This window comes from Neomonachus schauinslandi, chromosome 4, assembly GCF_002201575.2.
Source record: "Neomonachus schauinslandi chromosome 4, ASM220157v2, whole genome shotgun sequence".
In the NCBI taxonomy this organism is placed as follows: Eukaryota; Metazoa; Chordata; class Mammalia; order Carnivora; family Phocidae; genus Neomonachus; species Neomonachus schauinslandi.
This window is the reverse complement of record NC_058406.1, coordinates 140449096-140471964: the sequence shown is the minus strand read 5'-3', so window position 1 is coordinate 140471964 and position 22869 is coordinate 140449096. Positions and strand designations below refer to the sequence as shown.

Here is a 22869-nt window from a genome sequence, read left to right as displayed (position 1 = left end):
TACCAGAAATTAGCAGATTACTGCTTTTTTAAAAAAGTGAACAGGGCAGCTGGGTGGCTCAGTCGTTAAGCATCTGCCTTCGGCTCAGGTCATGATCCCAGGGTCCTGGGATGGAGGCTGCATCAGGCTCCTTGCTCAGCAGGAAACCTGCTTCTCCCTCTCCCACTCCCCCTGCTTGTGTTCCCTCTCTCGCTGTGCCTCACTCAAATAAATAAATAAAATCTTTTTTTTAAAAAGTGTATAATTAAAGTTTCCTCAAAACTCCCACCATCTGCCTCAATTCTATCAGGAGAAGAGTTAATCCCTGTCTATTTAAACTCTATGGAATTTCACCTAGTATTATAAAACAAAGCGTCAACTCAAAAAGAAAAACATGTCAGGGCAGTGAAAACACATAAGACCTATTTTCACTCCACTACTAAGGAAATGAAGAAATGTGTACAGCGAGTATGGCATAAAACACACTCCAATCCCACCCCAGTCACTGCATCCCAGAGAGGCTATCAACTTGGACCAGACAGCTCACTCACTGTGAGGAAATGTAACTTCTGAATCACGGTAGCTTACAATCTTCTCCACAACATTTCAAGTCTAACATAGATTATATGAATTAACTCCTAATAATAAACCTGGTTCACTTATTCTGTAAAAATTTCCTCAGTACCTACTGTATGCTAAGAACTATATGCTACACATGGAATAAATAATGATGAGGAGCAAGTCCCCACCCTTTAGGGAGATTATAGTTTAATAACAAAAGTTTAACATTTGGCCATGCAAATAAACTATTCTGGTACTAAGACAAGAGTTTATATAGATGTCTGCCCATAGAGGCTCAAACAAATAATTGTAGACTTTTACCTGGTGTAAAAAGGCTTCACAGAATAAGTTGAAAAGTGAATGGGTTCAAAGTAGAGGGAAAAGCATTAGCATAAGCACATGAAACAGTAGCCCAGTCAGAAAACTACAGATGATCAGGCATAAATGGGGCTTATAGCACAATATAGAGTAGAAAGGGGCCAAATAGTAAGATTCTGGTATAGTACTCTGGGGAGTTTGGAAATGTTATGTGTAATTACATAAAACAATGTATATATTGCATCAACAGGAAGGAGATTACCTACTCAGAAGAGATCATTAAGAGGATTTTAATGAAGGGATTATTTACAGAAATATAGACAGGGTTGAGGGAAGTCTACAAGGGAGTGAAGGACCAGTAGCTGGAACTGGGGACAGGTACAGCAGGAAGTTACTACCATAGACCAACGGTACTTGGGAAAGGAGGGATCCTTGATATGCTGAAAGGGCTGTAGTTGTAGAAGGGGGGTACTACAGCATTTGGTAGAAGGACACAGCCAATCTTGTCTATTTGGGAAGAAGGACTCAAAGGAATAACAGTCCTCAGTCTGTTTCCATCTGTTGTTATCTTCTAGTGTCTCCCATTGTACTAAATACAACCAGAAAAGATGTCCAGGAAGAGTAGCTCAGAGTTTATAAAGATCATCTTGCTGGCACATAGAGCAGTGTGGAGAAGATGTGTGTGTGTGCATATGCATATGTGTGTATCTCACCTACTATGTGCAAAGCATTATAATTTATGCACTTCATGAGCACTATCTCTTTAAGCTTCTTAAAAATCCTGGGAACTAGATATATTTACCACCTTTTTTAAAAATAAAGAAATTCAGGTTAGACAAATTATTTATGATCCCATATCTAGCAAGTTGCAAGCCAGGTTTCCAACTCAATACATTTTGACAAGAATGCTTCTACTCTAAAATATGTTTTCTCCCTTCAACCAAGAGCCAATATCACATGGTATAGTAAATCACTAGAGGCATACTATTAAAACAAAATACATGAAAAAGCTGTTCACTGTTCCCAAATTACTTATTTAATACTAGTGTAATATTATTTTTAATGCATTAAAATAATAAATGAAAATGAAATATATCTCTTTGAAAGCAGATAAACGATCATTATTCCTGGAGAGTATCGTGGGCTTAAAAATAATTAAAAGAAAGTCATTTTGAAATATACTGAAATTAATATGAGCTCAGTAAGGCAGCCAGTCACAGATATATATAAATTTAATGAAATAGCTTTCACATATACTTACAATACTTGGTTAGAAAATACAATCATTTGAAAGTTGCTAAGACAGTAGATCCTAAAACTTCCCAAAACAAAGAAAAAATCATTTTTTGTATCTATTTGAGATGACAGATATAAGCTAAACTTATTGTGGTAATCATTGCACAATACATGTAGGTCAAGTCATTATGCTATATATCTTAAACTTATACAGAGGCCATTCTTTAACATTTTAGCCATTCTAATAGGTATGTAGTGATATATCATGATTTTAATTTGCACTTCTCTAATGATAATGATGTTGATATTTTCATGTACTTACTTGTCATATATTCTTTGGTGGAATATTTGTGCAAATATTTTGCACATTTTAAGAATGGGAAAACAACTGCACAAATATTGAGGTTTCTTTATATTTTGTGGAAAGTACTTTATTAGATACATGCTTTGGAAATATTTTCATTCTCTTAGCAGAGTGTTTCAAAAAGCAGAAATACTTAAATTGTGATAAACTCTAATTTACTAAGTTTTCTTTTATGAATCATGCTTTTGATGCTGTACCTAGGAAATGTTTGGCAAGATCTGGCAAGAATGTAGAGAAACTGGAACTCTCATAAACTGATGGTGAGAATGTCTAGTGGTGCAAGAATTTTGGAAAACAGTTTGGCAAATTCTCAAAAAGTTTAACATACACTAACCATGTGATCAAGATACTCTACTTCTAGGTGTTTACTTAAGAGAAGTGAAGGCAAACACCTATACTAAGACTTGTACATGAATGTTTACGGCAGCTTTGTGTAATAGCCTAAAACAACCCAAATGTCCATAAATAGATGAATAGATAAACTGTGGTGTATTCATATAGCACATTACTATTTCAGGACAAAAAAAAAAAAAAAGAATGAACTACTGATAAACAAAACAACATGGATGAATCTCCAAATATCTGTGCTAAGTGAAAGAGCCAAACTAAAAAATAGTATGTACACTATGATTCCATTTATAAAAAATTCTAGGAAACGTAAACTAATCTATAGTGACAGAAAGCAGTTAAGTGGTTGCTTGAGGACAGGGGGTGGGATATAAGGTTGGGGAAGAAAAAAGGAATATAAAGTGCACAAGGAAACTCTTGGGAATGATGGATATGTTCATTATCTTGATTGTAGTGATGGTTTCATAGATGTATACATGTGCCAAGACATATCAAATAGTATAATTTAAAATATGCATTCTATTTTATGTAAATTATGCTTCAATAAAACTGTTAATAAGATATGCTACATATCTACATTTGACATTTGTCAAAATCTAGCATGACCTGCAAATATATATTGGGGAAGTATATATGTTGGACAAAATCCTTTTTTGAAGTATTTATTCTCCATTCCATAAATGGTACTATGTCCATATTATATCTATAATACATATAAAGCTCTTTATATCAACAATACATAATTAAAGCACAATAGAAAAGATGGGTAAAGGCTATGATCAGATTGCTCACACCAACACAAATAAATACAAATAGCCAATAAACAAATGAAGAAAAAATTCAGCTCAAGAAGGAAGCGAAGAAACACAAATTAAAATAATTATGTGATATCTTTTGTCATTGTTCTATGAAATTGAATTTTTTTTTAAAAGCGAATGTTCACTGCTAGGGGCAATATCAATTAGTTCACTTTTTCCAAAAATAAATGTGGCTAAAAATATCAAGAATACTTAACATTATCTGTACTCTTTTACACACTAGTAATTCCATTTCAAGGAAATCATCATAAATAACCAGAAATTTAATACTTCCTCTTAGCTGAAGAATCAGGTTCCATTGCTTTCAAATAAGAATTCTAAATGCAAAAAAATTAAAAACAAATAGGAACGAAGTCTAAAATTATTAAATTTGTAACATCAAAAAGCAAACAGTAGAGAAGTAATGTGTGAAAATTTTTAGGCACAATAATTATTACTAAACACATAGAAAATAAATGCTTCAAAGAAAAATTTTTGCCAATATAGTTTTCAGGTCAGGTTTGTTGACAGGATCTAATGCAGAAGAAAGAGCACTGAACCATATGCTGATGGAGTAACTTGCTGTACAGCAAACCCAATGTAGTGGCTCATTTTGAAACTAAACTCCATGCAGACTATGAGATAGGCGGTAGAGTCTCAAATCCACTGAGAACCATAAATGAATGTTGCAAACACATTACAGAATATTATCACACTCTCTTTAGCCAAATCAAGGTATGTGCAAGCCACACGTTTATCATGTCAACCTTGAATAGGAAACCAATTAAACTGCTGTTTTGCAAGAATAAGTGTTTAATGGATGAAACAGAAGGAGAGACAAATAAGGAATCATGTTTCAAGCTTTTAAAGACCACCAAATAGTTTATTACCTCTCTGCAATTAGACCTAAGATTTGACATTTAGACAACAGTGACCATGCAGACCTACACTCTACTAGAAACAACCAAATCTTTCTAAGAGTTTCTAGATATAGTACCACTTGGGCCTAGACTTGATTTCCTAAGTCTCTCCAAAACAGTTCTTTATGCCAGTAGATAACAAATCCAAGAGTACAAAAGCATTCTTCCCGTACATATAATGCACAATTTTATACATAGAAAACTAAGACATCTTGGGTGCCTGGGTGGCTCAGTTGGTTAAGCGACTGCCTTCGGCTCAGGTCATGATCCTGGAGTCCTGGGATCGAGTCCCGCATCGGGCTCCCTGCTCAGCAGGGAGTCTGCTTCTCCCTCTCCCTCTCCTCCCTCTTGTGCTCTCTCTCTCTCTCAAATAAATAAATAAAATCTTTAAAAAAAAAAAAAAAAAAGAAAAGAAAACTAAGACATCTTGCTTGATAAAGTTAGAACTTTCAAGATGACTTTGTGAATAAGTAATTACATTAGGAAGGCAAGTAATGTCCTTTGTAAGGCCATAAATAATATTTCTAACAAAAACTTGCATTTTTGTGATAATTTCAGAAAACAATTGTTACAAGAACTATTTTAAAGACATTATATTCCATTGTCTTATTATATCTATAATACAACGCATAACAAAAAAACCCATTAGAGTCATTTCATTCTGATCTCTCAGTGCACGATCTCTGCTTTCTATTACATTTATAAATCTAATATAACAAGTACTTATACCAAATACTTAGTAAAATATTTCCGTGGAAAAAAAAGATTCTAACTTGAAATGCAAAATGAAATAGTCACTCAAGATAAGAAGTCACAGCTTTAACATTCACATCTATGTTGAAATAAAATACAACTTATTATAGACATAATGTTTGTGTCATCCCAAAATTCATATGCTAAAATTCTAAACCTCAATGTTACAGTGTTAGGAGGTAGGGCCTTTGGGAGATGATTAGGTAATGAGAGTGGAGCACTTATGAAATGGGATTAGTGTCTGTGATATTGTCATTTATAAGAAATATAAATTTGGTCATCTGAGTATATATCTAGTCTTCATCCATAGTTCCTGGCTCACAGCTCCCAAAACCCTTGGAATTTCCTTAGTGTTAAGATTGACAAAGGTGTCTCTGGTTATTAATGAGGTGACTTTTGGACCCAACCTGAGGATGAGAGCTGGTTAACAAAAGAACCAAGGTTGGTTTTAAAAGGTTGGAACTTTCAGTCCACACACCCCCTCCCCCAAACTCCCAACCCTTCCCACCTCCAGGGAGGGAAAGGGCCTGGATATCAAATCAATCACCAATGGCCAATGATTTAACCAATCATGACTTTGTAATGAAACCTCCCATAAAACCAAAAAGGATAGGGTTTGGAGAGCTTCCAAGTTGGTGAACAAGAGATTTGGGAAGAATGGTGGCCCACCCTGAGAGGGCATAAAAGCTTCATGCCCCTTCCCATACATCTTGTCCTATGCACCTCTTTTATCTGGCTGTTCCTGTTATATCTTTTCATAAGTGATCAGGTAAGTAAAATATTTCTCTGAGTTCCGTGAGCCATTCTACCAAATTAATCAAACCCAAAAAAGGGAGTTATAGAAATCTGTGATTTCTAGCCAGTTGGTTAGAAGGGCAGGTAACTGCTTGGGCTTTGTCACAAGCATCAGGGGATGGGGAGACACAGTCTTGTAGGAGTGAATCCTTAATCTGTGGAATCGGATGCTCTGTCTGGAGAGTGTCAGAATTGAGCTGAATTCTTGAACACCTTGCTGGTTGGTGTGTGAACCCCCACAACTCCACACATTGGAATTGAGTCTCAGAATACCTAATTTAGTGCCCTTAGAAAGAGACCCCAAAGAACTCTCACCCCTTCCTTCATGTGAGGACACCGCAAGAGAGCCATCTATGAACCAAGAAGAGGGTCCTCACCAGACACAGAATCTGCCTGGATCTTAGATTTTTCAGCCTCCAGAACTGTAAGAAATAAATTTCTGTTCAGCCACCAGTCTATGGTATTTTTGTTAGAGCAACCCAAATGAACTAAGACATCTGCACAGTGAAAAAAAAATTTTTGCAAGAAACATTGTAATAGAAGATATTTGCTTATTTCCAAATAATAGAACAGCATAAAAATATCATTTTTAAAATACTAGTTAATTGGGCGCCTGGGTGGCTCAGTTGGTTAAGCGACTGCCTTCAGCACAGGTCATGATCCCACAGTCCTGGGATCGAGTCCCGCATCGGGCTCCCTGCTCCGCGGGAAGCCTGCTCCTCCCTCTCCCACTCCCCCTGCTTGTGTTCCCTCTCTCGCTGTGTCTCTCTCTGTCAAATAAATAAATAAAATCTTTAAAAAAAATAAAATAAAATACTAGTTAATTTGTGACCAAATACTAGTTTCTGAAACTTCAGTATGAAAATATTACTGGCAACTTTGTAAACTAATGTAAATATAATAAATAATTAATAGGCATTATTTATTAATAAACTGTAAGAGAAATTTGCATCCTTTCTTGAAGAAATAAAAAAATGGGATACATTGTTATTCTAAGACATTAAGAATCCTTTTATACTCAAATATAGCAAGAACATAGTAAAATCTTTTGTATGAAAACGTATCAAGAAGTGTAAGATCCTTTGGCAAAGGGAAGATTGACTTGTACAGTGTGTACCATGTATGACAGACTAAGTAATATGCACCGGGCTTTACATTTTTAACTTCATTTAGGTTTCACAACAATGATCCTATGAGTTGGATCCTATGAGTTTTATTTTTTTTAAGTTAATTTAATTTTAATTCCAGTATAGTTAACATAAGTGTTATATTAGTTTCAGGTGTGCATTTAGTTCCAATCTTATATCGTAAATGATCACTGTTTTCTGTCAAAAATTTAAATTACTTGTAATATTCACACCATTCTTTATTGAGCTATGTTCCCTTTTAGCTTCAAATAAAGATTTTCTTTTCTAGAGGCAAGTCCCCCTCCCTAATCAGTCAGTTTTTATCCAAACTCTGTATTTTTAACAGAATTAACCCCACAAAGTATTTTTCTCTCATCAGCATACAGCCTTAAAATATAGTTTGAGATTACAATTCCTCATCTTATATGCCATTTCACTGGAAGACAACAGTGTAAGAACCATATTGCATTTGGATTTTAAGCAGCCTGAATCTAAAAAGCAAAAATCCTCATGTCCTTCCAGGGAGCAATTCCTCTGAGTCATTCCTGAGAAGAGCTTTGCATCACTGCTCCACTGAAACATAATGATCTTCTGATGCCTCATTCCCTCAAAGGAAATATCTTTAATTGGAGAAAGTAGGAGAAAACACAACTGGGCCAAGTTTTCTCAAAGGATCTTAAACTGTTTTTCACAGCTCATTTATAAGTTTGTTTCTTCTCCTACCCTTTCCACGACCCTCAGAAATATACATGCATGTCACTTTTCTTTTCAGAAATTAGTCACTTATAGGGGCGCTTGGGTGGCTCAGTTGGTTAAGCGGCTGCCTTCGGCTCAGGTCATGATCCTGGAGTCCCTGGATCGAGTCCCGCATCGGGCTCCCTGCTCGGCAGGGAGTCTGCTTTGCCCTCTGACCCTATCCCCTCTCATGTATTCTCTCTCATTCTCTCTGTCTCAAATAAATAAATAAAATCTTTAAAAAAAAAAAAAAGAAATTAGTCACTTATAAAGAAACCAATTATTTTTACCAAAGCAATCCATAATTTTAAAAGCTGGTCACTGTTATAGGCAGTGTAATCAAATACAAACAAGTGAGAGTGTTAGATCATTTGTCCAGGATACTGGCTGTTAGTGGTCAAGTTGAGCAAAGAATATGATATGCTTCCAGGACTATCAATTGAAAACTGCTCATGTCTTAAAAAAATAAATAAAATCAAGTTCTATATGTCAGACTGAACTCCCTAACACAGAAGTCAGGCTACAGTCATCTCTCACCGAGACCAATTCCACATAGCCTCCTGAGGTTACCCTAAATCTCCTGCACCCACAGTCATCTCTCCACACATGACCTATACTATTTAAATCATAACATGTCACTCCCATTTTGCCAGTCACAGCAAGATTAAAAACCTACCAGGGCCTACAGGACTCTAGGTGATGATCTGGTTCCTGGCTACCTCGAAAGCCTCATTTCCACCTTGTCCCCTCACTCATGCATTTTCATAGCACTGGCCTCCTTGCTAAATTTTTCTTTTTCAATTTACAAAACATGCTGCCATCCTGGGCTCTTGCATTGCCGTAATGCATTTCTCTAAGATACTTGATTGGCTAGCTCTCTGATTTCATGAAATTATCTGATCAATGTCACCTTTTAGAGAAGACTTTTCTGATCATTTTCATCATACCCTATCCCCTCATTCTGCATAGAGTTTTTCCTTCCTAGCATTTATCACTAACTGATGTAATACATATGTGTTATTTTTTTTTTAAGATTTTATTTATTTATTTGAGAGAAAGAGAGAGAGTTAGTGAGAGCAGGAACACAAGCAGGGGGAGTGGGAGACGGAGAAGCAGGCTTCCTGCTGAACAGGGAACCCGATGCGGGGCTCGATCCCAGGACCCTGGGATCATGACCTAGCCAAAGGCAGATGCTTAATGACTAAGCCACCCAGGCACCCCAATACCTATGTATTTATTATCTCTCTCTCTTACACTAGAATATAAGCTCCCATGAGGGCAAAGATATTGTGTGTCCACCACTAAAGTCCCAATACCAAGAACACTGCCAGAAACATACACAGGAGTTCAAAAGTATATGTTGAATTCATTAATTAATGGATGCAAAATATTAAGTCAGTAAAATTATAAATTAAAATTCTAAGTCATGTTTTAATTCATAAGCTTTGATGTTGTTTATTCATGATCCATTTCCCCTTCCTTCTAAAATACTTTCTCTTTTGAAATGCTATCCCTTACCAATTGAATGTAAACTCAGTAAAACTATCAATAAAAGTGTACTGTCCCTCAGCATTTATCCAAGGGGTGGGTACAAAAACAAACTACAACAATCTGACTCCTTATCCCTGAAACTAAAGTGTGAGCCTAAAAACTCCCAATCAAAAATATTTATAGCCAATGGAGTCCAGTGTTGTATATTTTTAAAAAGATTTTATTTATTTATTTGTGAGAGAGAGAAAGCACAAGTGCACGCAACCTGGGGGAGGGGCAGAGGGAAAGGAACAAGCAAGACTCCCCACTGAGCAGGGAGCCCAATGCAGGGCTCGATCCCAGGACTCGGGGATCATGACCTGAACCGAAGGCAGACACTTAACTGAGCCACCCAGGTGCCCCGAGTCCAGTGTTGTATCTTGAGGGGCCATCCAGAGGTGCTCTAGTTCATATCATCTCCAGTATCTAGTAGTTCTTGTATTTGGGGAGCTATCCAATATTCTTCCATAGGTTTCCTTTCTATCCCCTACCCTGTTTGTTTGTTTGTTTGTTTGTTTGTTTTAATTAACCAGAATCAGTTTCTGTTGGTTACAATCCAAAATAAAAAATTTAACAGAAAGTTTCCCAACTCTTTTTTCTATCTCTCATCTTTCCCTCTCAGTTTGTTCTCCACACATACTTCCCAATTACACAGCATCCTTTAGTTATCAAACCCCACCTCTCTGAAGACATCTCCCAGAAATGCCATTTCTAATGTTTAATGTTTCAAAATCATTTATCATTCCTCCCACCTAGCACTGTTTACTCAAAGTTGCTGAATTAAAAAAGAAGTTAAGTAATCAATACGATTAAGCCAAATCTCACCAAGTTATCAATAAGCAATAGCTTCTTCTTTTTTTGAGAGAGAGAGAGAGTGTGAGCATGAGTGTGTGGGGGGGGCTATTGAAGAGGGGCAGAGAGAGGGGGGGGAGAAAGAGAATCCTCAAGCAGGCTCCACACTCAGAGCGCAGAGCCCAGTGCGAGGCTTGATCCCACGCCCCCAAGATCATGACCCCAGCCAAAATCAACAGTCAGATGCTCAACCAACAGAGCCACCCAGGTACCTCTAAGCAACAGCTTTTTAATCTTGCCATGCATATTTGCATTTCTTTAAAAAGAGGCTACTGTTACTCAAAATTTATTTGTTAAAATTTCAGGCAGGATAACAAAGTGAAGAATTTTAGAAAGCATAAGGTAGTTACTTTTAGGGAAAATGTGTTAAATCACAACACTAAGGCAGCGCATCAATCTGATCACAGTTCAATTAGAGATAAAGAGGGCTACAGGGGTGACAACTTATTCATCAATAAACAGATTTTAGTTGAACTACTTTGTCTGAGTACATAAAGCATACAGCCCCACTGCAAATGTGATTGAGTCACAGAGACTTACGATGTTACTAAATATGGCTAACATACCCTAAGGGCACTCCACCCATCCCCTCTACCAGAGTTTTTGGGGATGGGGGCAAAACCAACATTCATTTTTAACCCGTATAATATGACAAAGGTGATAGGATATACACGTCCTTGATTAGGTTATATAAAACTTCATCTTAGCAGAATAGGAGAGACAGAATCTCCCTTGCTGGCTTTGAATATTTAAGCTTCCATGTTGTGGGAAGGTCTGAGAGATGGTGATTCTGCAACGATCTGCAGGGCCTTTAGGAGCTGAAATGGGCCCTACCTGAGAGTCAGGAAGAAAGTAGGGACCTCAGCCCTACAACTACAAGGAGCTAAATTCTGCCAACATTTACGAGTTGGAAGAGGACCTCATGCCCCAGAAAGGAATGTAGCTCCACGAACACCTTGATTGAAACCTTGTGAGACCTGAGCAGAGGACCCAACTATCCCTTGCCCAGAGAGATGATAAATGGATGTTGTTTTAAGCCACCACGTTTATGATAATTTGTTACACAGTAATGGAAAACGAATACAATAGTGTACCAAGGAGACAAGAAGATAAAAGCCATGTCTGTAGAAGAACAAATATATATTGTGGACTTAGCACATTCACTGCTCTTTTACTGACTAGCTTATCATATCCACTTCAGAGCATTGATATGAGGATGAATCAGAATTTTTATGGATAGAAATTAAAGCCTTGTGTGAATATTAAACATAAAAATGAGTTCCCTTCTCATATACTCTGCCCTTGTAACTCAGTGAGTGACACAGCCCCACCCATGGGCAGCTGTCAAGACCTGCTACCTTCATTTTGAAGTCATACTTGTCCAATTCTGAGCCACTGAAAGTGGGAGCTTGGCGAACTTCAGGATCTCTTCCACCTACCCACCCATTCTCTCACACGTGAGTGAGGGAGTGGGTTCTGGAAATTGCCGCTCTCCCAACATCTATAGTCTAGGGTATTTGGAGACTGGTTGTTAAATGGACTCCATGGAGGTCCACATAAGGATGCAGCAGTAGATTCTTTGTCTATTCTACCCTGTGTTTGGAGAGCCTTCTACCATGGCTCCTGCTTCAGTCTATTGCTAACACGGTATTGGGTTTTTATCCATTTGTAGTTTCCATCCTAACTTCAACCTACATTTACTTCTTAGTATTTTAACACCTTGCCAGAGAACCATAGCTACTTGAGCTCCTCCTGCATCTTAGATTAAGAACCTTTGTTATCTGGGAAGTGCCACTTTGTTATTTTTCAGAAAGACAAAGATTACCCCCATTGAAAACCCTGCAGCCCAGCACAATCTGAAACCAACAGTGAGTAATTCACAGGTTTCCAGACCTTAAAAAATTTAATCCAACGCAATTTTTGTCAACATTATGGTTTAATGGAATGAAAGTGGCTATAGCTCCAATAACTTTCGGTGCTTTAGTGATTTTCTACCAAAGTATATTTTTAACATAATCACTGAACACATTCTCGTTGAATTTTCTATTTCTGCAGCTTACCAGTTTAATTATACCCCTATATGGCAGGTGGTTATAATTTCCTTCTCTACAATTCCCTCACACCTACTTTCTTATAAAGGGACTAGTATTTGCTGTGTTTATTTCATTGATGTTGTTGTAAGTAAAAGTATCAGAAATCTGACTATTCCCAAATCTCCTGGAGGTTCTCACCATATTTTCTCAAATTTGCAATGATAATTTTTTTTTTTCAAGTAGGCTCCACACTGGGCATGAACTCAGGACCATGAGATCAAAACCTGAGCTGAAATCAAGAGTCAGCCGCTTAACCATCTGAGCCACCCAGGTGCCTCTGCAATGACAATTTTGAAGAAGAGTGTTATAGAATAGACTTCTCCAAACATAAATGCCAGATTTTTATTTTCTCATTCCATGCTACTGGTCTTTATTTTGGGCACAATTCTAGTCTTGACACTTTCTCTTCATTTTGTGTGTGTGTTGTCAATCCTTATTCTATTATCATAGTTTCCCAAGGTCTCATTTCAACTTTAATTTTACTCACAAATCCAATATCATCTCTGGAAACCAGCCTCCACCTAAATTTAAGCCCTCCTTTCTCCTTCTCCTTCTCCTTCAGGCAGTTGTGTCCCAATCATAGTACAATGTCTTCCAAGAAGTTAAAAAGAATATGAGGTAAGTTCATTTTAAAGCCTCTGTGATGGGGAAGATAGTTTAAATGCTGTGAAGCGCTGACAAGTAACCATAAGCTGATGAAATCTTAAACATAATTTTGATTTAACACAATCAGAAAATAACATCTATTTTGCTTGCAACTTAAAATTAAAATGTGCCACAGTTGGATATATTATCAATATATCCATGATATGTATGCCATGAAGATGGAATTGATGAAGACTGCATTCATCTAGAAACAGTCTTCAGTACTTCTACCTCTCCCGAATCAATCACTAATGGTAAAATACAATTAAAGCACACTTACCTGAAAGCAACTAACTTAAAAAAAAAAAAGTGGAGATATTCAAAAGTATTATTCAACTACAAGAAGTAATATATTAAAAATACTTACAATTTCTTTAAAATATCCAGGAATTCTACCAACTTCTCTTCTAATTTTTTGGGCTCATATAAAGTAAGGCCACCACGTGCTTTTTTAACATGGATAGCTATATTGTGAGAATCATCAGGTTGTTGGGGTTCATATTCTACTGTGTCTTCAATAGATTTTCTGAACAAAGGAACATAACAGATTATGGTGTTGCATATTGTACAAAAATGACTGACATGAACTCTTCACTGTCAAGAGTAGAAAGGCACTGTTGTAAGATAATTTGACATTTTAATAGTGTATGCCTTTTCAATGACTTAGGTTTTTTTTTCCAATCATTAGTAGTGCAGTTAAATACATCATCCTGTTAAGCCTAAACACTGACATATATAAAATATTTTCTACATACAGGACTTGATTACACATATTATAACTGTCTTAAGCGATTGAAACATCTTTTGTAACTAGGTGTACATAATTTAAGGAAATATTTGAAGTCAATGGTTAATATCCTTCTCTTTATAGCCATACACTTGTTTTTTGTTGTAAACTTCATACCAACGATAAAAGTGCTTTTTAAAAACTTTTTTTTCCAACTGGTAAATTATGAACATCTTGAAAGCAGCCATTGTTCTTTATTGTTGTGCTACAGTATGTTATACACCCAAGTCCCCAGGAGATGTATGACTGAATGACCATTCTCCATTCATTTTTCTAGCCCCACACATTCCTATTAAGAAGTCACTAAAAATCTCAGCTTTGGGCAGTGGCAGTATCGTAGCCAATGAGGTTTATCCAAGGCGCGATTATTGCTAAAAGAAATCACTAAAAATCTAAGAGCAAAAACTAACAATTTCTGTATATCCTTAAGAAAAAGAAACAATGTGGAGGAGATGATAAAAGCCAAAATGATCATAGATTACTGACTTGTAATTATATACATGAGAATATAAAAATCATACTTAAATATAAGGTTAAACATGTGGAGTAATAATAATAGTAAATAATCACATTAACATCTAACATATACTTGAGCTTTTGTGCTAGTTGTTTTGCTAAACATTATATACACATATCTCATTAACTATGTGAAATAAGCAATATTATCCTCCATTGATAAGGAAATTTCAGGTTAAAGAGTTTATATAATTTGTCTTACCACTCATAGTTAGTAGAGCTAGAATTTCTGTAATCTCTCTGAAGTTTGCAGATGTTAAAGCTGAGTAGTAAAGCTTACTTATTTGATGTATACAGGAAGGAGATAGCCTAGCATAACTTACAAAGATAAAATTAAAAGCGGAAATCCATTTCCCCTTCCATCACTTTCATGGAACCATTCCTTCCAGACCTAGAACCCCACTTAAAACTCTATCTCTAGTTACTCCCGTAAATAGTAAGCACAGTAAAACTCAGCAATGATAAGAATTCAGGTATAAAGCAATTGGCTTTCCTCCACCAAACCTGGATGCTAAAATGCAAAAGGAATGAAGTTTTTATAATCTGGAGAAGAGAGGGCCATGGACTGGAGGGAAAGTGGGAGGTAGATATGGCAGACTTTGTGGCAAGACTGTGGAAAGTGAGTCTTCATTGGACCTAGTATTCTTCTGGTCCAAGTTCATCATATTTGCCCAAGGCAGGTGACTCCTGGATTTCCTACTTTGTGTTGGAAATCTCAAGGCAGCCAAAGGATTCAGAATAGTCCCGAGTGACATTTAAGCTTCTTGAAATTAACCAGGAGATACTAAGCCACCAAAAGCAACAGGAAAAAGTAGGTGGCCATACATATTAATTGATTAATTGATTAAATTGTGCCCTATGCTCCTCAGGAAATGGTAGAAAATTATCCTCATCATTATATAGTAAAACTAGCAATAATGCAATACATATAGTCTAAAAACTTCAGTCATACAAAATTCAAGAATCATTTTATGAGAAGTTAATAAGTTGTACAAGCAGACAAGGCAAGCGGGAGTATAGAAGGTCATGGATATGATTCAGATCTTTTCTGGAGAGCTATGTTGGGGATCTCAGACTTCTCCATCTCTCTATATTTCACAATAAACTGTACCTTTAAATTTTTTAAGTTAAGTTTGATACGGGGTAAAATCTCTGATTCTTGTGAGTCTAACTTGAAAACTGAATCCTTAGTGTTATTCTCAGGCTTCTAAAGATATTTTTCATAAAGTCCTAGTCACTCTATGCTAAGATTGTGCCAAGATGGGGTGCCTGGGTGGCTCAGTCAGTTAAGCGTCTGCCTTCGGCTCAGGTCATGATCCCAGGGTCCTGGGATCAAGACCCGCATCAGGCTCCCTGCTCAGCGGGGAGCCTGCTTCTCCCTCTCCCACTCCCCCTGCTTGTGTTCCCTCTCTCCTTGTGTATCCCTCTGTCAAATAAATAAATAAAATCTTCAAAAAAAAAAAAAGAGAGAATATAACTAATAAGTAAGAATCTTTCCACAAAGAAACTCCTGGCCAAAATGGCCTTAATGATGAATTCAAATTCTTAATAAATAAAAGCAAACACTTTCAGAAAATACAAAAGACAGTTATACTTTCCAGCTAGTTTTAGGAAGCCAGCATAGCCTTAATATCAACATCTGTCAAGGATATCACAAGAACAGAAAATTACAAGCCAATATCACTGAATATAGATGCAAAAATTCTAAGCAAAATATTAATAAACTGAATCCAGTAATTTTAAAAGATAGTAAAGCATAGCCTAGTTGGGACTATACCAGGAATACTATTTCAGGTATGTTATTCAACACATTAATGGAATAAGAAAAATCATGATCATCTAAACATTTCATATGATACAATATTTATGTGTAATACAAAATCCTACAAAACTAGAAATAATGAACTTTCTTAATATGACAAAAGTATTTTAAAAATACAACAAATATTGGGGCCCCTGGGTGGCTCAGTCATTAAGCGTCTGCCTTCGACTCAGGTCATGATCCCAGGGTCCTAGGATCAAGCCCCACATCAGGCTCCCTGCTCGGCGGGGAGTCTGCTTCTCCCTCTCCCACTCCCCCCTGCTTGTGTTCCTGCTTTCACTATCTCTGTCTCTGTCAAATAAATAAATAAAATCTTTAAAAAAAATACAACAAATATTAAACTGCAATTTAAAAAGCTTTGCCTCTGGGATTGGAAATAAGTCATGTATACTGCTCTAACCTATTCAACACTGTAATGGAGGTCTTAGGCATTAAAATACAAGCAAAAAGTGTAAGAATCAGGAAGTATCAGTAAAGCTGTTATTTTTTTGGATGACATTATAATTATTAATGACATTATGACATTGTTACTATTCTAGTGTCTACAGATACTAGATTTCATAAGAGAATTTAGCGAGGTTGCTGGGTAAAAGTTCAACAGACAAACATCAATTGTATTTCTGCCTTTATGTTCCTTACTACCTTTTTTTTTCCTTAATGTCACTCCATTTTATTGCAATAAACTCAAAGTATACATATTTCAGCAGGGAATACATGATACCATCAGTCATCAGTGAGCATGGCTTCAAAAGTCTCCCCCATTTCCTCATAGGACATATATTTGGGTTATAATGATGGTTACACACCTACGTAAGATAAGGTCTTATCAAGTTATGGAAAGCCGTAACATGACCAGGACTTCACTCATGCAACTTCTGATGCAACAGATAATATTGGCCATCACTGGACAGGGCCAGCCAGGTATCTCCTGGGTAACAAGGTTTCAGGACAATCTGGCTTAGCCAATATGTTCCCTACTATCCAATTCAGGAAGGCACTAATGGTATAATCAGTCTCTAAATGTGTTATTTAAAGTTATTAAAAGTGATACAAAGAATTTATACCTGTTGTGAAAAACAATTATAGGGTGCTTGTAGGAGTGTAAAACTAGGGGGGACCTATTTTGCTTATAGGAAAAGACAATGGGGTGCCTGGGTGGCTCAGCTGCTTAAGCAACTGCCTTTGGCTCAGGTCATGATCCCGGGGTCCTGGGATCAAGTCCCACATGGGGCTTCCCTTGCTCTGCAAGGAGCCCTCTCCCTCTGCCTGCCACTCTCCCTGCTTGTGCTTTCTCTTTGTCAAATAAATAAATAAAATCTTTTTTTTTTTTAAAGATTTTATTTATTTATTTGAGAGAGAGAGACAGAGAGAGAGCACATGAGAGGGGGGAGGGTCGGGAGGGTCAGAAGGAGAAGCAGACTCCCCGCCGAGCAGGGAGCCCGATGCGGGACTCGATCCCGGGACTCCAGGATCATGACCTGAGCCGAAGGCAGTCGCTTAACCGACTGAGCCACCCAGGTGCCCAAATAAATAAATAAAATCTTAAAAAAAGGAAAACACAATGTCTCTCACAGAGAGATTTAAACTGAGACATTCAAGATGAAAAGAGTTTAAAAAAGAATATTCCAGAAGAAGGTACAAGGAATTTTCCTGCAGAAGAAATTTCTAAAGATGCTAAATTCTGCTCAAAAATATTTTGACCCTGTCAAATAGACATAGCGACTGTACAACAGATTAATGTCCTCTATTAATCTTTCCATACATTTTTGGTATCATTACATCTAATTATTTCTGAATTAATTTTTGCTCAAGGTAAATGATAGGGATGCATGAAATTACCTATCTATAGAATTGGATAATTACCATAACGAGCTAGTAATTAGGCAATTCTATTCATTTCTCTGCTAGTAACTGTTTAAAGTTTTGGCATTTTTTCTATTGATAATTAAATTAAAAACATACATAATATATTGTAAGTTTAAGAGTAACAATAAAATAGTGTTAATATACTCACTCAGATCTTTAAAGTACCTGTGGTACTGTACAACTACTCCTCCATGGACAGATGTAGCACTCACTCCAGAGATAACCACTACCCTGAATTTTGTTCCTTGGTTTTCATTATACATTTTAGTCAAAAATGTATGCATCTCTTTAAAAACCTAATTTTAATTTTGCATATTTAGTTTTGCACTTGATAGAAATGAAGTGATTCTTAAGTATTCTGTAACTCGCTTTTTGGTTGTTATTGTTCAACATTGTGTTTATGAGACCTAATGACTATCATTCATTCATTTTACTGCTGTGTAAGATTTCACTATATTTATATACCACAAAGGGGACTTTCTATTCCCATTTTCGTAGTCTGTGGGCAACTGGGATTTTTGTTTCCAGGTTTGTTTTGCCTTTTGTTTGTTTGCTTGCTGTATACAAACTTGCTTACTATGACTAATCTTGTATATGCACAGCTTCTCCAGGGAATACACCCAGAATTAGAATTTTTAAGTCATAATGTATGTGCATCCTCAATTATATTAATAATTAGCCAAATTATTTTCTAAAGTGGCTAAAATAGTAGCCAAGGTGTAAGTTTCAGTTGCTCTACATTCTCACTGCCACCATGATATTATTAAATTTTTTATTTTGTGAATCTAATTGTAAAATATTAATCATGTTTCATGTAATCATTGAGTTATATAGACTACAGGAAATCCCTGTTATTTAATTCCTCAGTAACTGTGAAGAGAAAAAATATTATTTAAAAAGATCACAATACAATTAAGATGTGATTTGCCTCTTTTTGCTGTGTTGGAGTTTAATCATGCAAAAATAATGACGGGTAAAACTATTTGCAACTAAGCATGATTCAAAATAATGAGACCAAACTATACTAGCAGTCACCGAATTCCTCACTGCCACACACTTGCAATTTTTAAAAAGCCAGAAAAAATATTAATTTTATTAAATCTCAACATTCTGACCCTGAGTACACTTTTTCATGATATTCTGTGTGACAAAATGAAAAGTATAAAGAATTTTTGCAGCATTTCAAAGAGATTTTTGTCTCAAGTAAAAGTGAGTTTATTATCCAATTGTAAGCTAAACTATCCACTTTTTTCACTGCATCCATAATTACTTGAAAGAACAGCCAAAAAACAAACTATAATAAATGACTTTGATGTTTGGAATATATTTTCTCAAAAATGAGTGAAATATACAGTATCTGTTGCTTATGATAAAATTTAAGCTTTCAAGTAAAACTCTGATTTTTGGAAAACTTGTATCCACTTCTGTAAACTTGACAGCCTCCTAACACTTAAGGCTTTCTGATGATCGGTGTTGATATTAAAAATTGTCATTTTCATATATTGCATAAACATGTCAACATTTGTAAGATCTGTATAACCCAGTGGACCAATGTTTTCTAAATGGCCAGTGTATATTACACAATCACGCATTAGTAAAATAATAGTTTTTGTAGCTATCAATGTTTTTAAATTGGCCATATTAAAGATAAAAAAAAAAAAGCCTCAGTAAATTCAGGTGCTAGGGATTAGCACCACCACCAAGCAAACAAACTAAAATAAAATTTTGTATACATTATCTCATTCAGTCCTCCAACATCACTGTAGAGTATGTATTATTGTCTCCGTTTTAGATGAAGAGACTAAGATTCAAAGTTTTAGCTAATCTTCTTAAGGCAACACAATAGCCAAATTGCAGAACTGAAATTTAAACCCAGATGTGATTAGTCCAAAGGCCATCACAACACATTGCAATCCATGTATTCTTGTATTATAGCTCTTACGAACTTTTTAAAATCAGTTCCCCGAATCTTTTTGTAACTCCCTCCCCGACTTTTTTGTAAATCCACATAAATTTTACTAGGTAGTAGTTAGAGCCAGAGTAATATATGGGATCTTAATAAGATGTGTGCTATAGGATTCTTCAATCCTTTTTTTTTTAGATACTAAAGTCAGCCTGACTCATAAAAATACAAATAAGTACAGTCACTTTAAGTATACTACGTTAACTCCATTTGTTAAGCTTAGCTTAATTATCACTAATGACAAACCAGGGAAATAATTAAGGGTAAATTCCATCCCAAAGATACAAATTCATAAATTGCAAGCTTTGTCTTATGCTGTACAATAGTGCTGACTTTGTCCTACACATTGCCAACATATCCAAAGTTACAACTGAGGATTCAAAAGCAAGTTCCATTATATACTCTTGACAGCAAACATTGGAATCCTGTCATCTCTTATAATAAAAGAAAGAATATTTTAAGATTAGACAGAGGTAAGCAATATTTCACTAGTTTCTACTAAATAAATGTCTATGCCAAACTCGAAGTCTCCTCTCTTCATTTCCAAAGAGCAATAGAAAATCTACAGTTAAATGTAAACAGCTGGACTTAACATGTATTCTATGGAATAAAACAGCAATACATTTTGCATAACATATGACAAGCCATATGAAAATGCAAGAAAGTGAAATTATTTTGAAAAGATTATTTACCTACTAAGGATTAATTGAAATTAAAGAAGCTCAAATTTAAAAAAGTGGAATATCTAAAGACAACCTTTAATATAACAATATATTATTATATTGTTATTAAAGAATAATCAAATACCATGCTCTGTCTTCACTTATAACCTAAATTCCCTCTATTCACAATCCAATTCAACAAACATTTGCTAACCTCCAAACCCATACAAAGAAGCATTTATTTTGTTCACTCTCTCAGTTCCCAGATATGAATCATTTTAATTTTTCCATTTTAATCACCCTACTTTTTCCACCCACAGAACATTGCTGAACTGGTTACACACCTGGATGATTACACATCTACATTATCTAATTTTTATGATCCTTAATTTTTCTCAGCATTCTTAAATTAGCTTAGTTAAGCTCTTACACACTCACTTTAATGGCTTTTATCTAGCTTCTTTTCCATCCCCATTTCCACATTCTATAGACAACCTTACTTCAGTACCAATGCTCTCTACCTGACCTCTATATAGGAACTGGTGATTACTGACTGTTGAGAAACAATGATAAAACAATAATAAAATAAAACAATGGATAAAACACCATTCTAACCATTCAGTGACACTGTCACTTATGCTGGACTTAATTTATTGAAGAGAAGAATAAAATGCAGAGAAAATGTGTCCCATAAATTTTTAGAATTTCTCTTCCTGATTTCATAGTAATCTCCTTGAAGAGATCTCAGGCTCATAGGGCTAATTTAATTACTGAATGAAGCATCTAGTTTTGAAGAATAGAAAGGCCAATTTGGAGGCATAAGGAGGCAAATTTCCTGCCACCAATAGTACACAATTGGAAGAAGTTCCAAATGTTCAACTATAGCCTTTCAAAGCATAGAATGACTCCCTTTGAATCAAAGATAGCTTTTCCCCCTTAGTTGCATAAGGTCTTTGATGAATGGAATTTATAAGAAAATACGTCAGCATTTACAATACTCCTCCAGCTGAACTCATAATTGCATCATGCCCACTACCTATCTCTTAACTGATGGTATCACATTTTTCCATTATCAGGATATTGGTCAGGAATTTCATGCAATACAAATTATGAAAGCTGGGATCTACTGGCGTCTTAATATCTAGATAAAGTCCCATGCAAATCCACAGAAATACAAAGCTCTCCTTAAGATTTCAACATTTCCCCAGATTACATTTTGATGTCACCTCTGCCACTGTGTTTCTTCCTTAAATACTCTTTATTCCACGTCTTGTTTATCTAGAAATAAAACCAACTCTGCCTATATTTCCTCAACAAAACTAAACTAAACCAAATATTTAGAGCATTTGTAAGTGCAATAGAGTTCATCAAACACTGGGGTTAATCTAAAGAGATGCCATATCACATACAGCACAGTATACTTGAAATCCATTAATAGAGCTTTCTTAAATGTCCTCAACCCCATGCCTAGGACCAATGGTTTCTCCTTACTCAGTGCACACTTCTCCAATTATTTCCTGGCTCCTCTTGCTCCTTGTCTGCTCCTTGTTTTCTCTGTCTTTCCTCACTCCTGGATAGCTCCACAACTCCAAGTTAGAATGCCTCTACCCCAGCCAGAGCCATTCAACCCTCCTCAGCACCTATTCCCAGACAATTCTAAGCAAAACAATTAGGAAGGAAGTGTGACAAATGGGCCTTCCTTTTAGCATAATCTGCCATTCCTCAGTGGCAGTTGTAAACATGGATGGCAGTTTTTTTTTTTTTTTTTTAGACTCAGACTTGAAACTTCCTTGTTAACAGTCCACTCTAATGCAAGGAAATCCTACACACTTAGGCAATTTTTACAAATTGCCACCACTTTGCTACAAAAATGCCCCAAGTCATCTAGGGTTTCATTTTTATGTCATTGTAAAGGCTTTGATTTGGGCCACAGAAGACATCAGACCATGGGTGAGGCAACTAGTTAGATTCTATAAATTTCCCTCCCCTTCCCTTCATAGAATTCTCCAAAAGGTCCAAATATTGCTCTCATGAGCTAGCATGACAGTCGTTCATTTCTCCCTTGCCTTTCTCCCTTACTCCCTCTTTCCTTTTTTGCTTCCTTCCTTTTCTCTTTCCTTCCTTCTTTTTTCTTTCATTTCCTTTCCCTTTCCCTTTCTTTCTTTCTTTCTTTCTTTCTTTCTTTCTTTCTTTCTTTCTT

General features: G+C 36.0%; 1 protein-coding gene and 1 non-coding gene across 2 annotated transcripts in view; one reads left to right on the top strand and one right to left on the bottom strand.

The window, feature by feature from the left end:
* The window catches only part of CNBD1 (cyclic nucleotide binding domain containing 1), a 328386-nt gene that overhangs the window by 256501 nt on the left and 49016 nt on the right, over window positions 1-22869 (bottom strand). Inside the window, exon 4 of the mRNA XM_021688390.1 lies at window positions 13421-13579. Coding sequence (XP_021544065.1) covers window positions 13421-13579 — 159 coding nt within the window. The remainder of the gene's footprint in view (window positions 1-13420; window positions 13580-22869) is intronic.
* Window positions 14155-14291, top strand: LOC123324616. Its single transcript, XR_006539910.1, has one exon. It is a non-coding gene; the product is annotated as a U4 spliceosomal RNA (small nuclear RNA).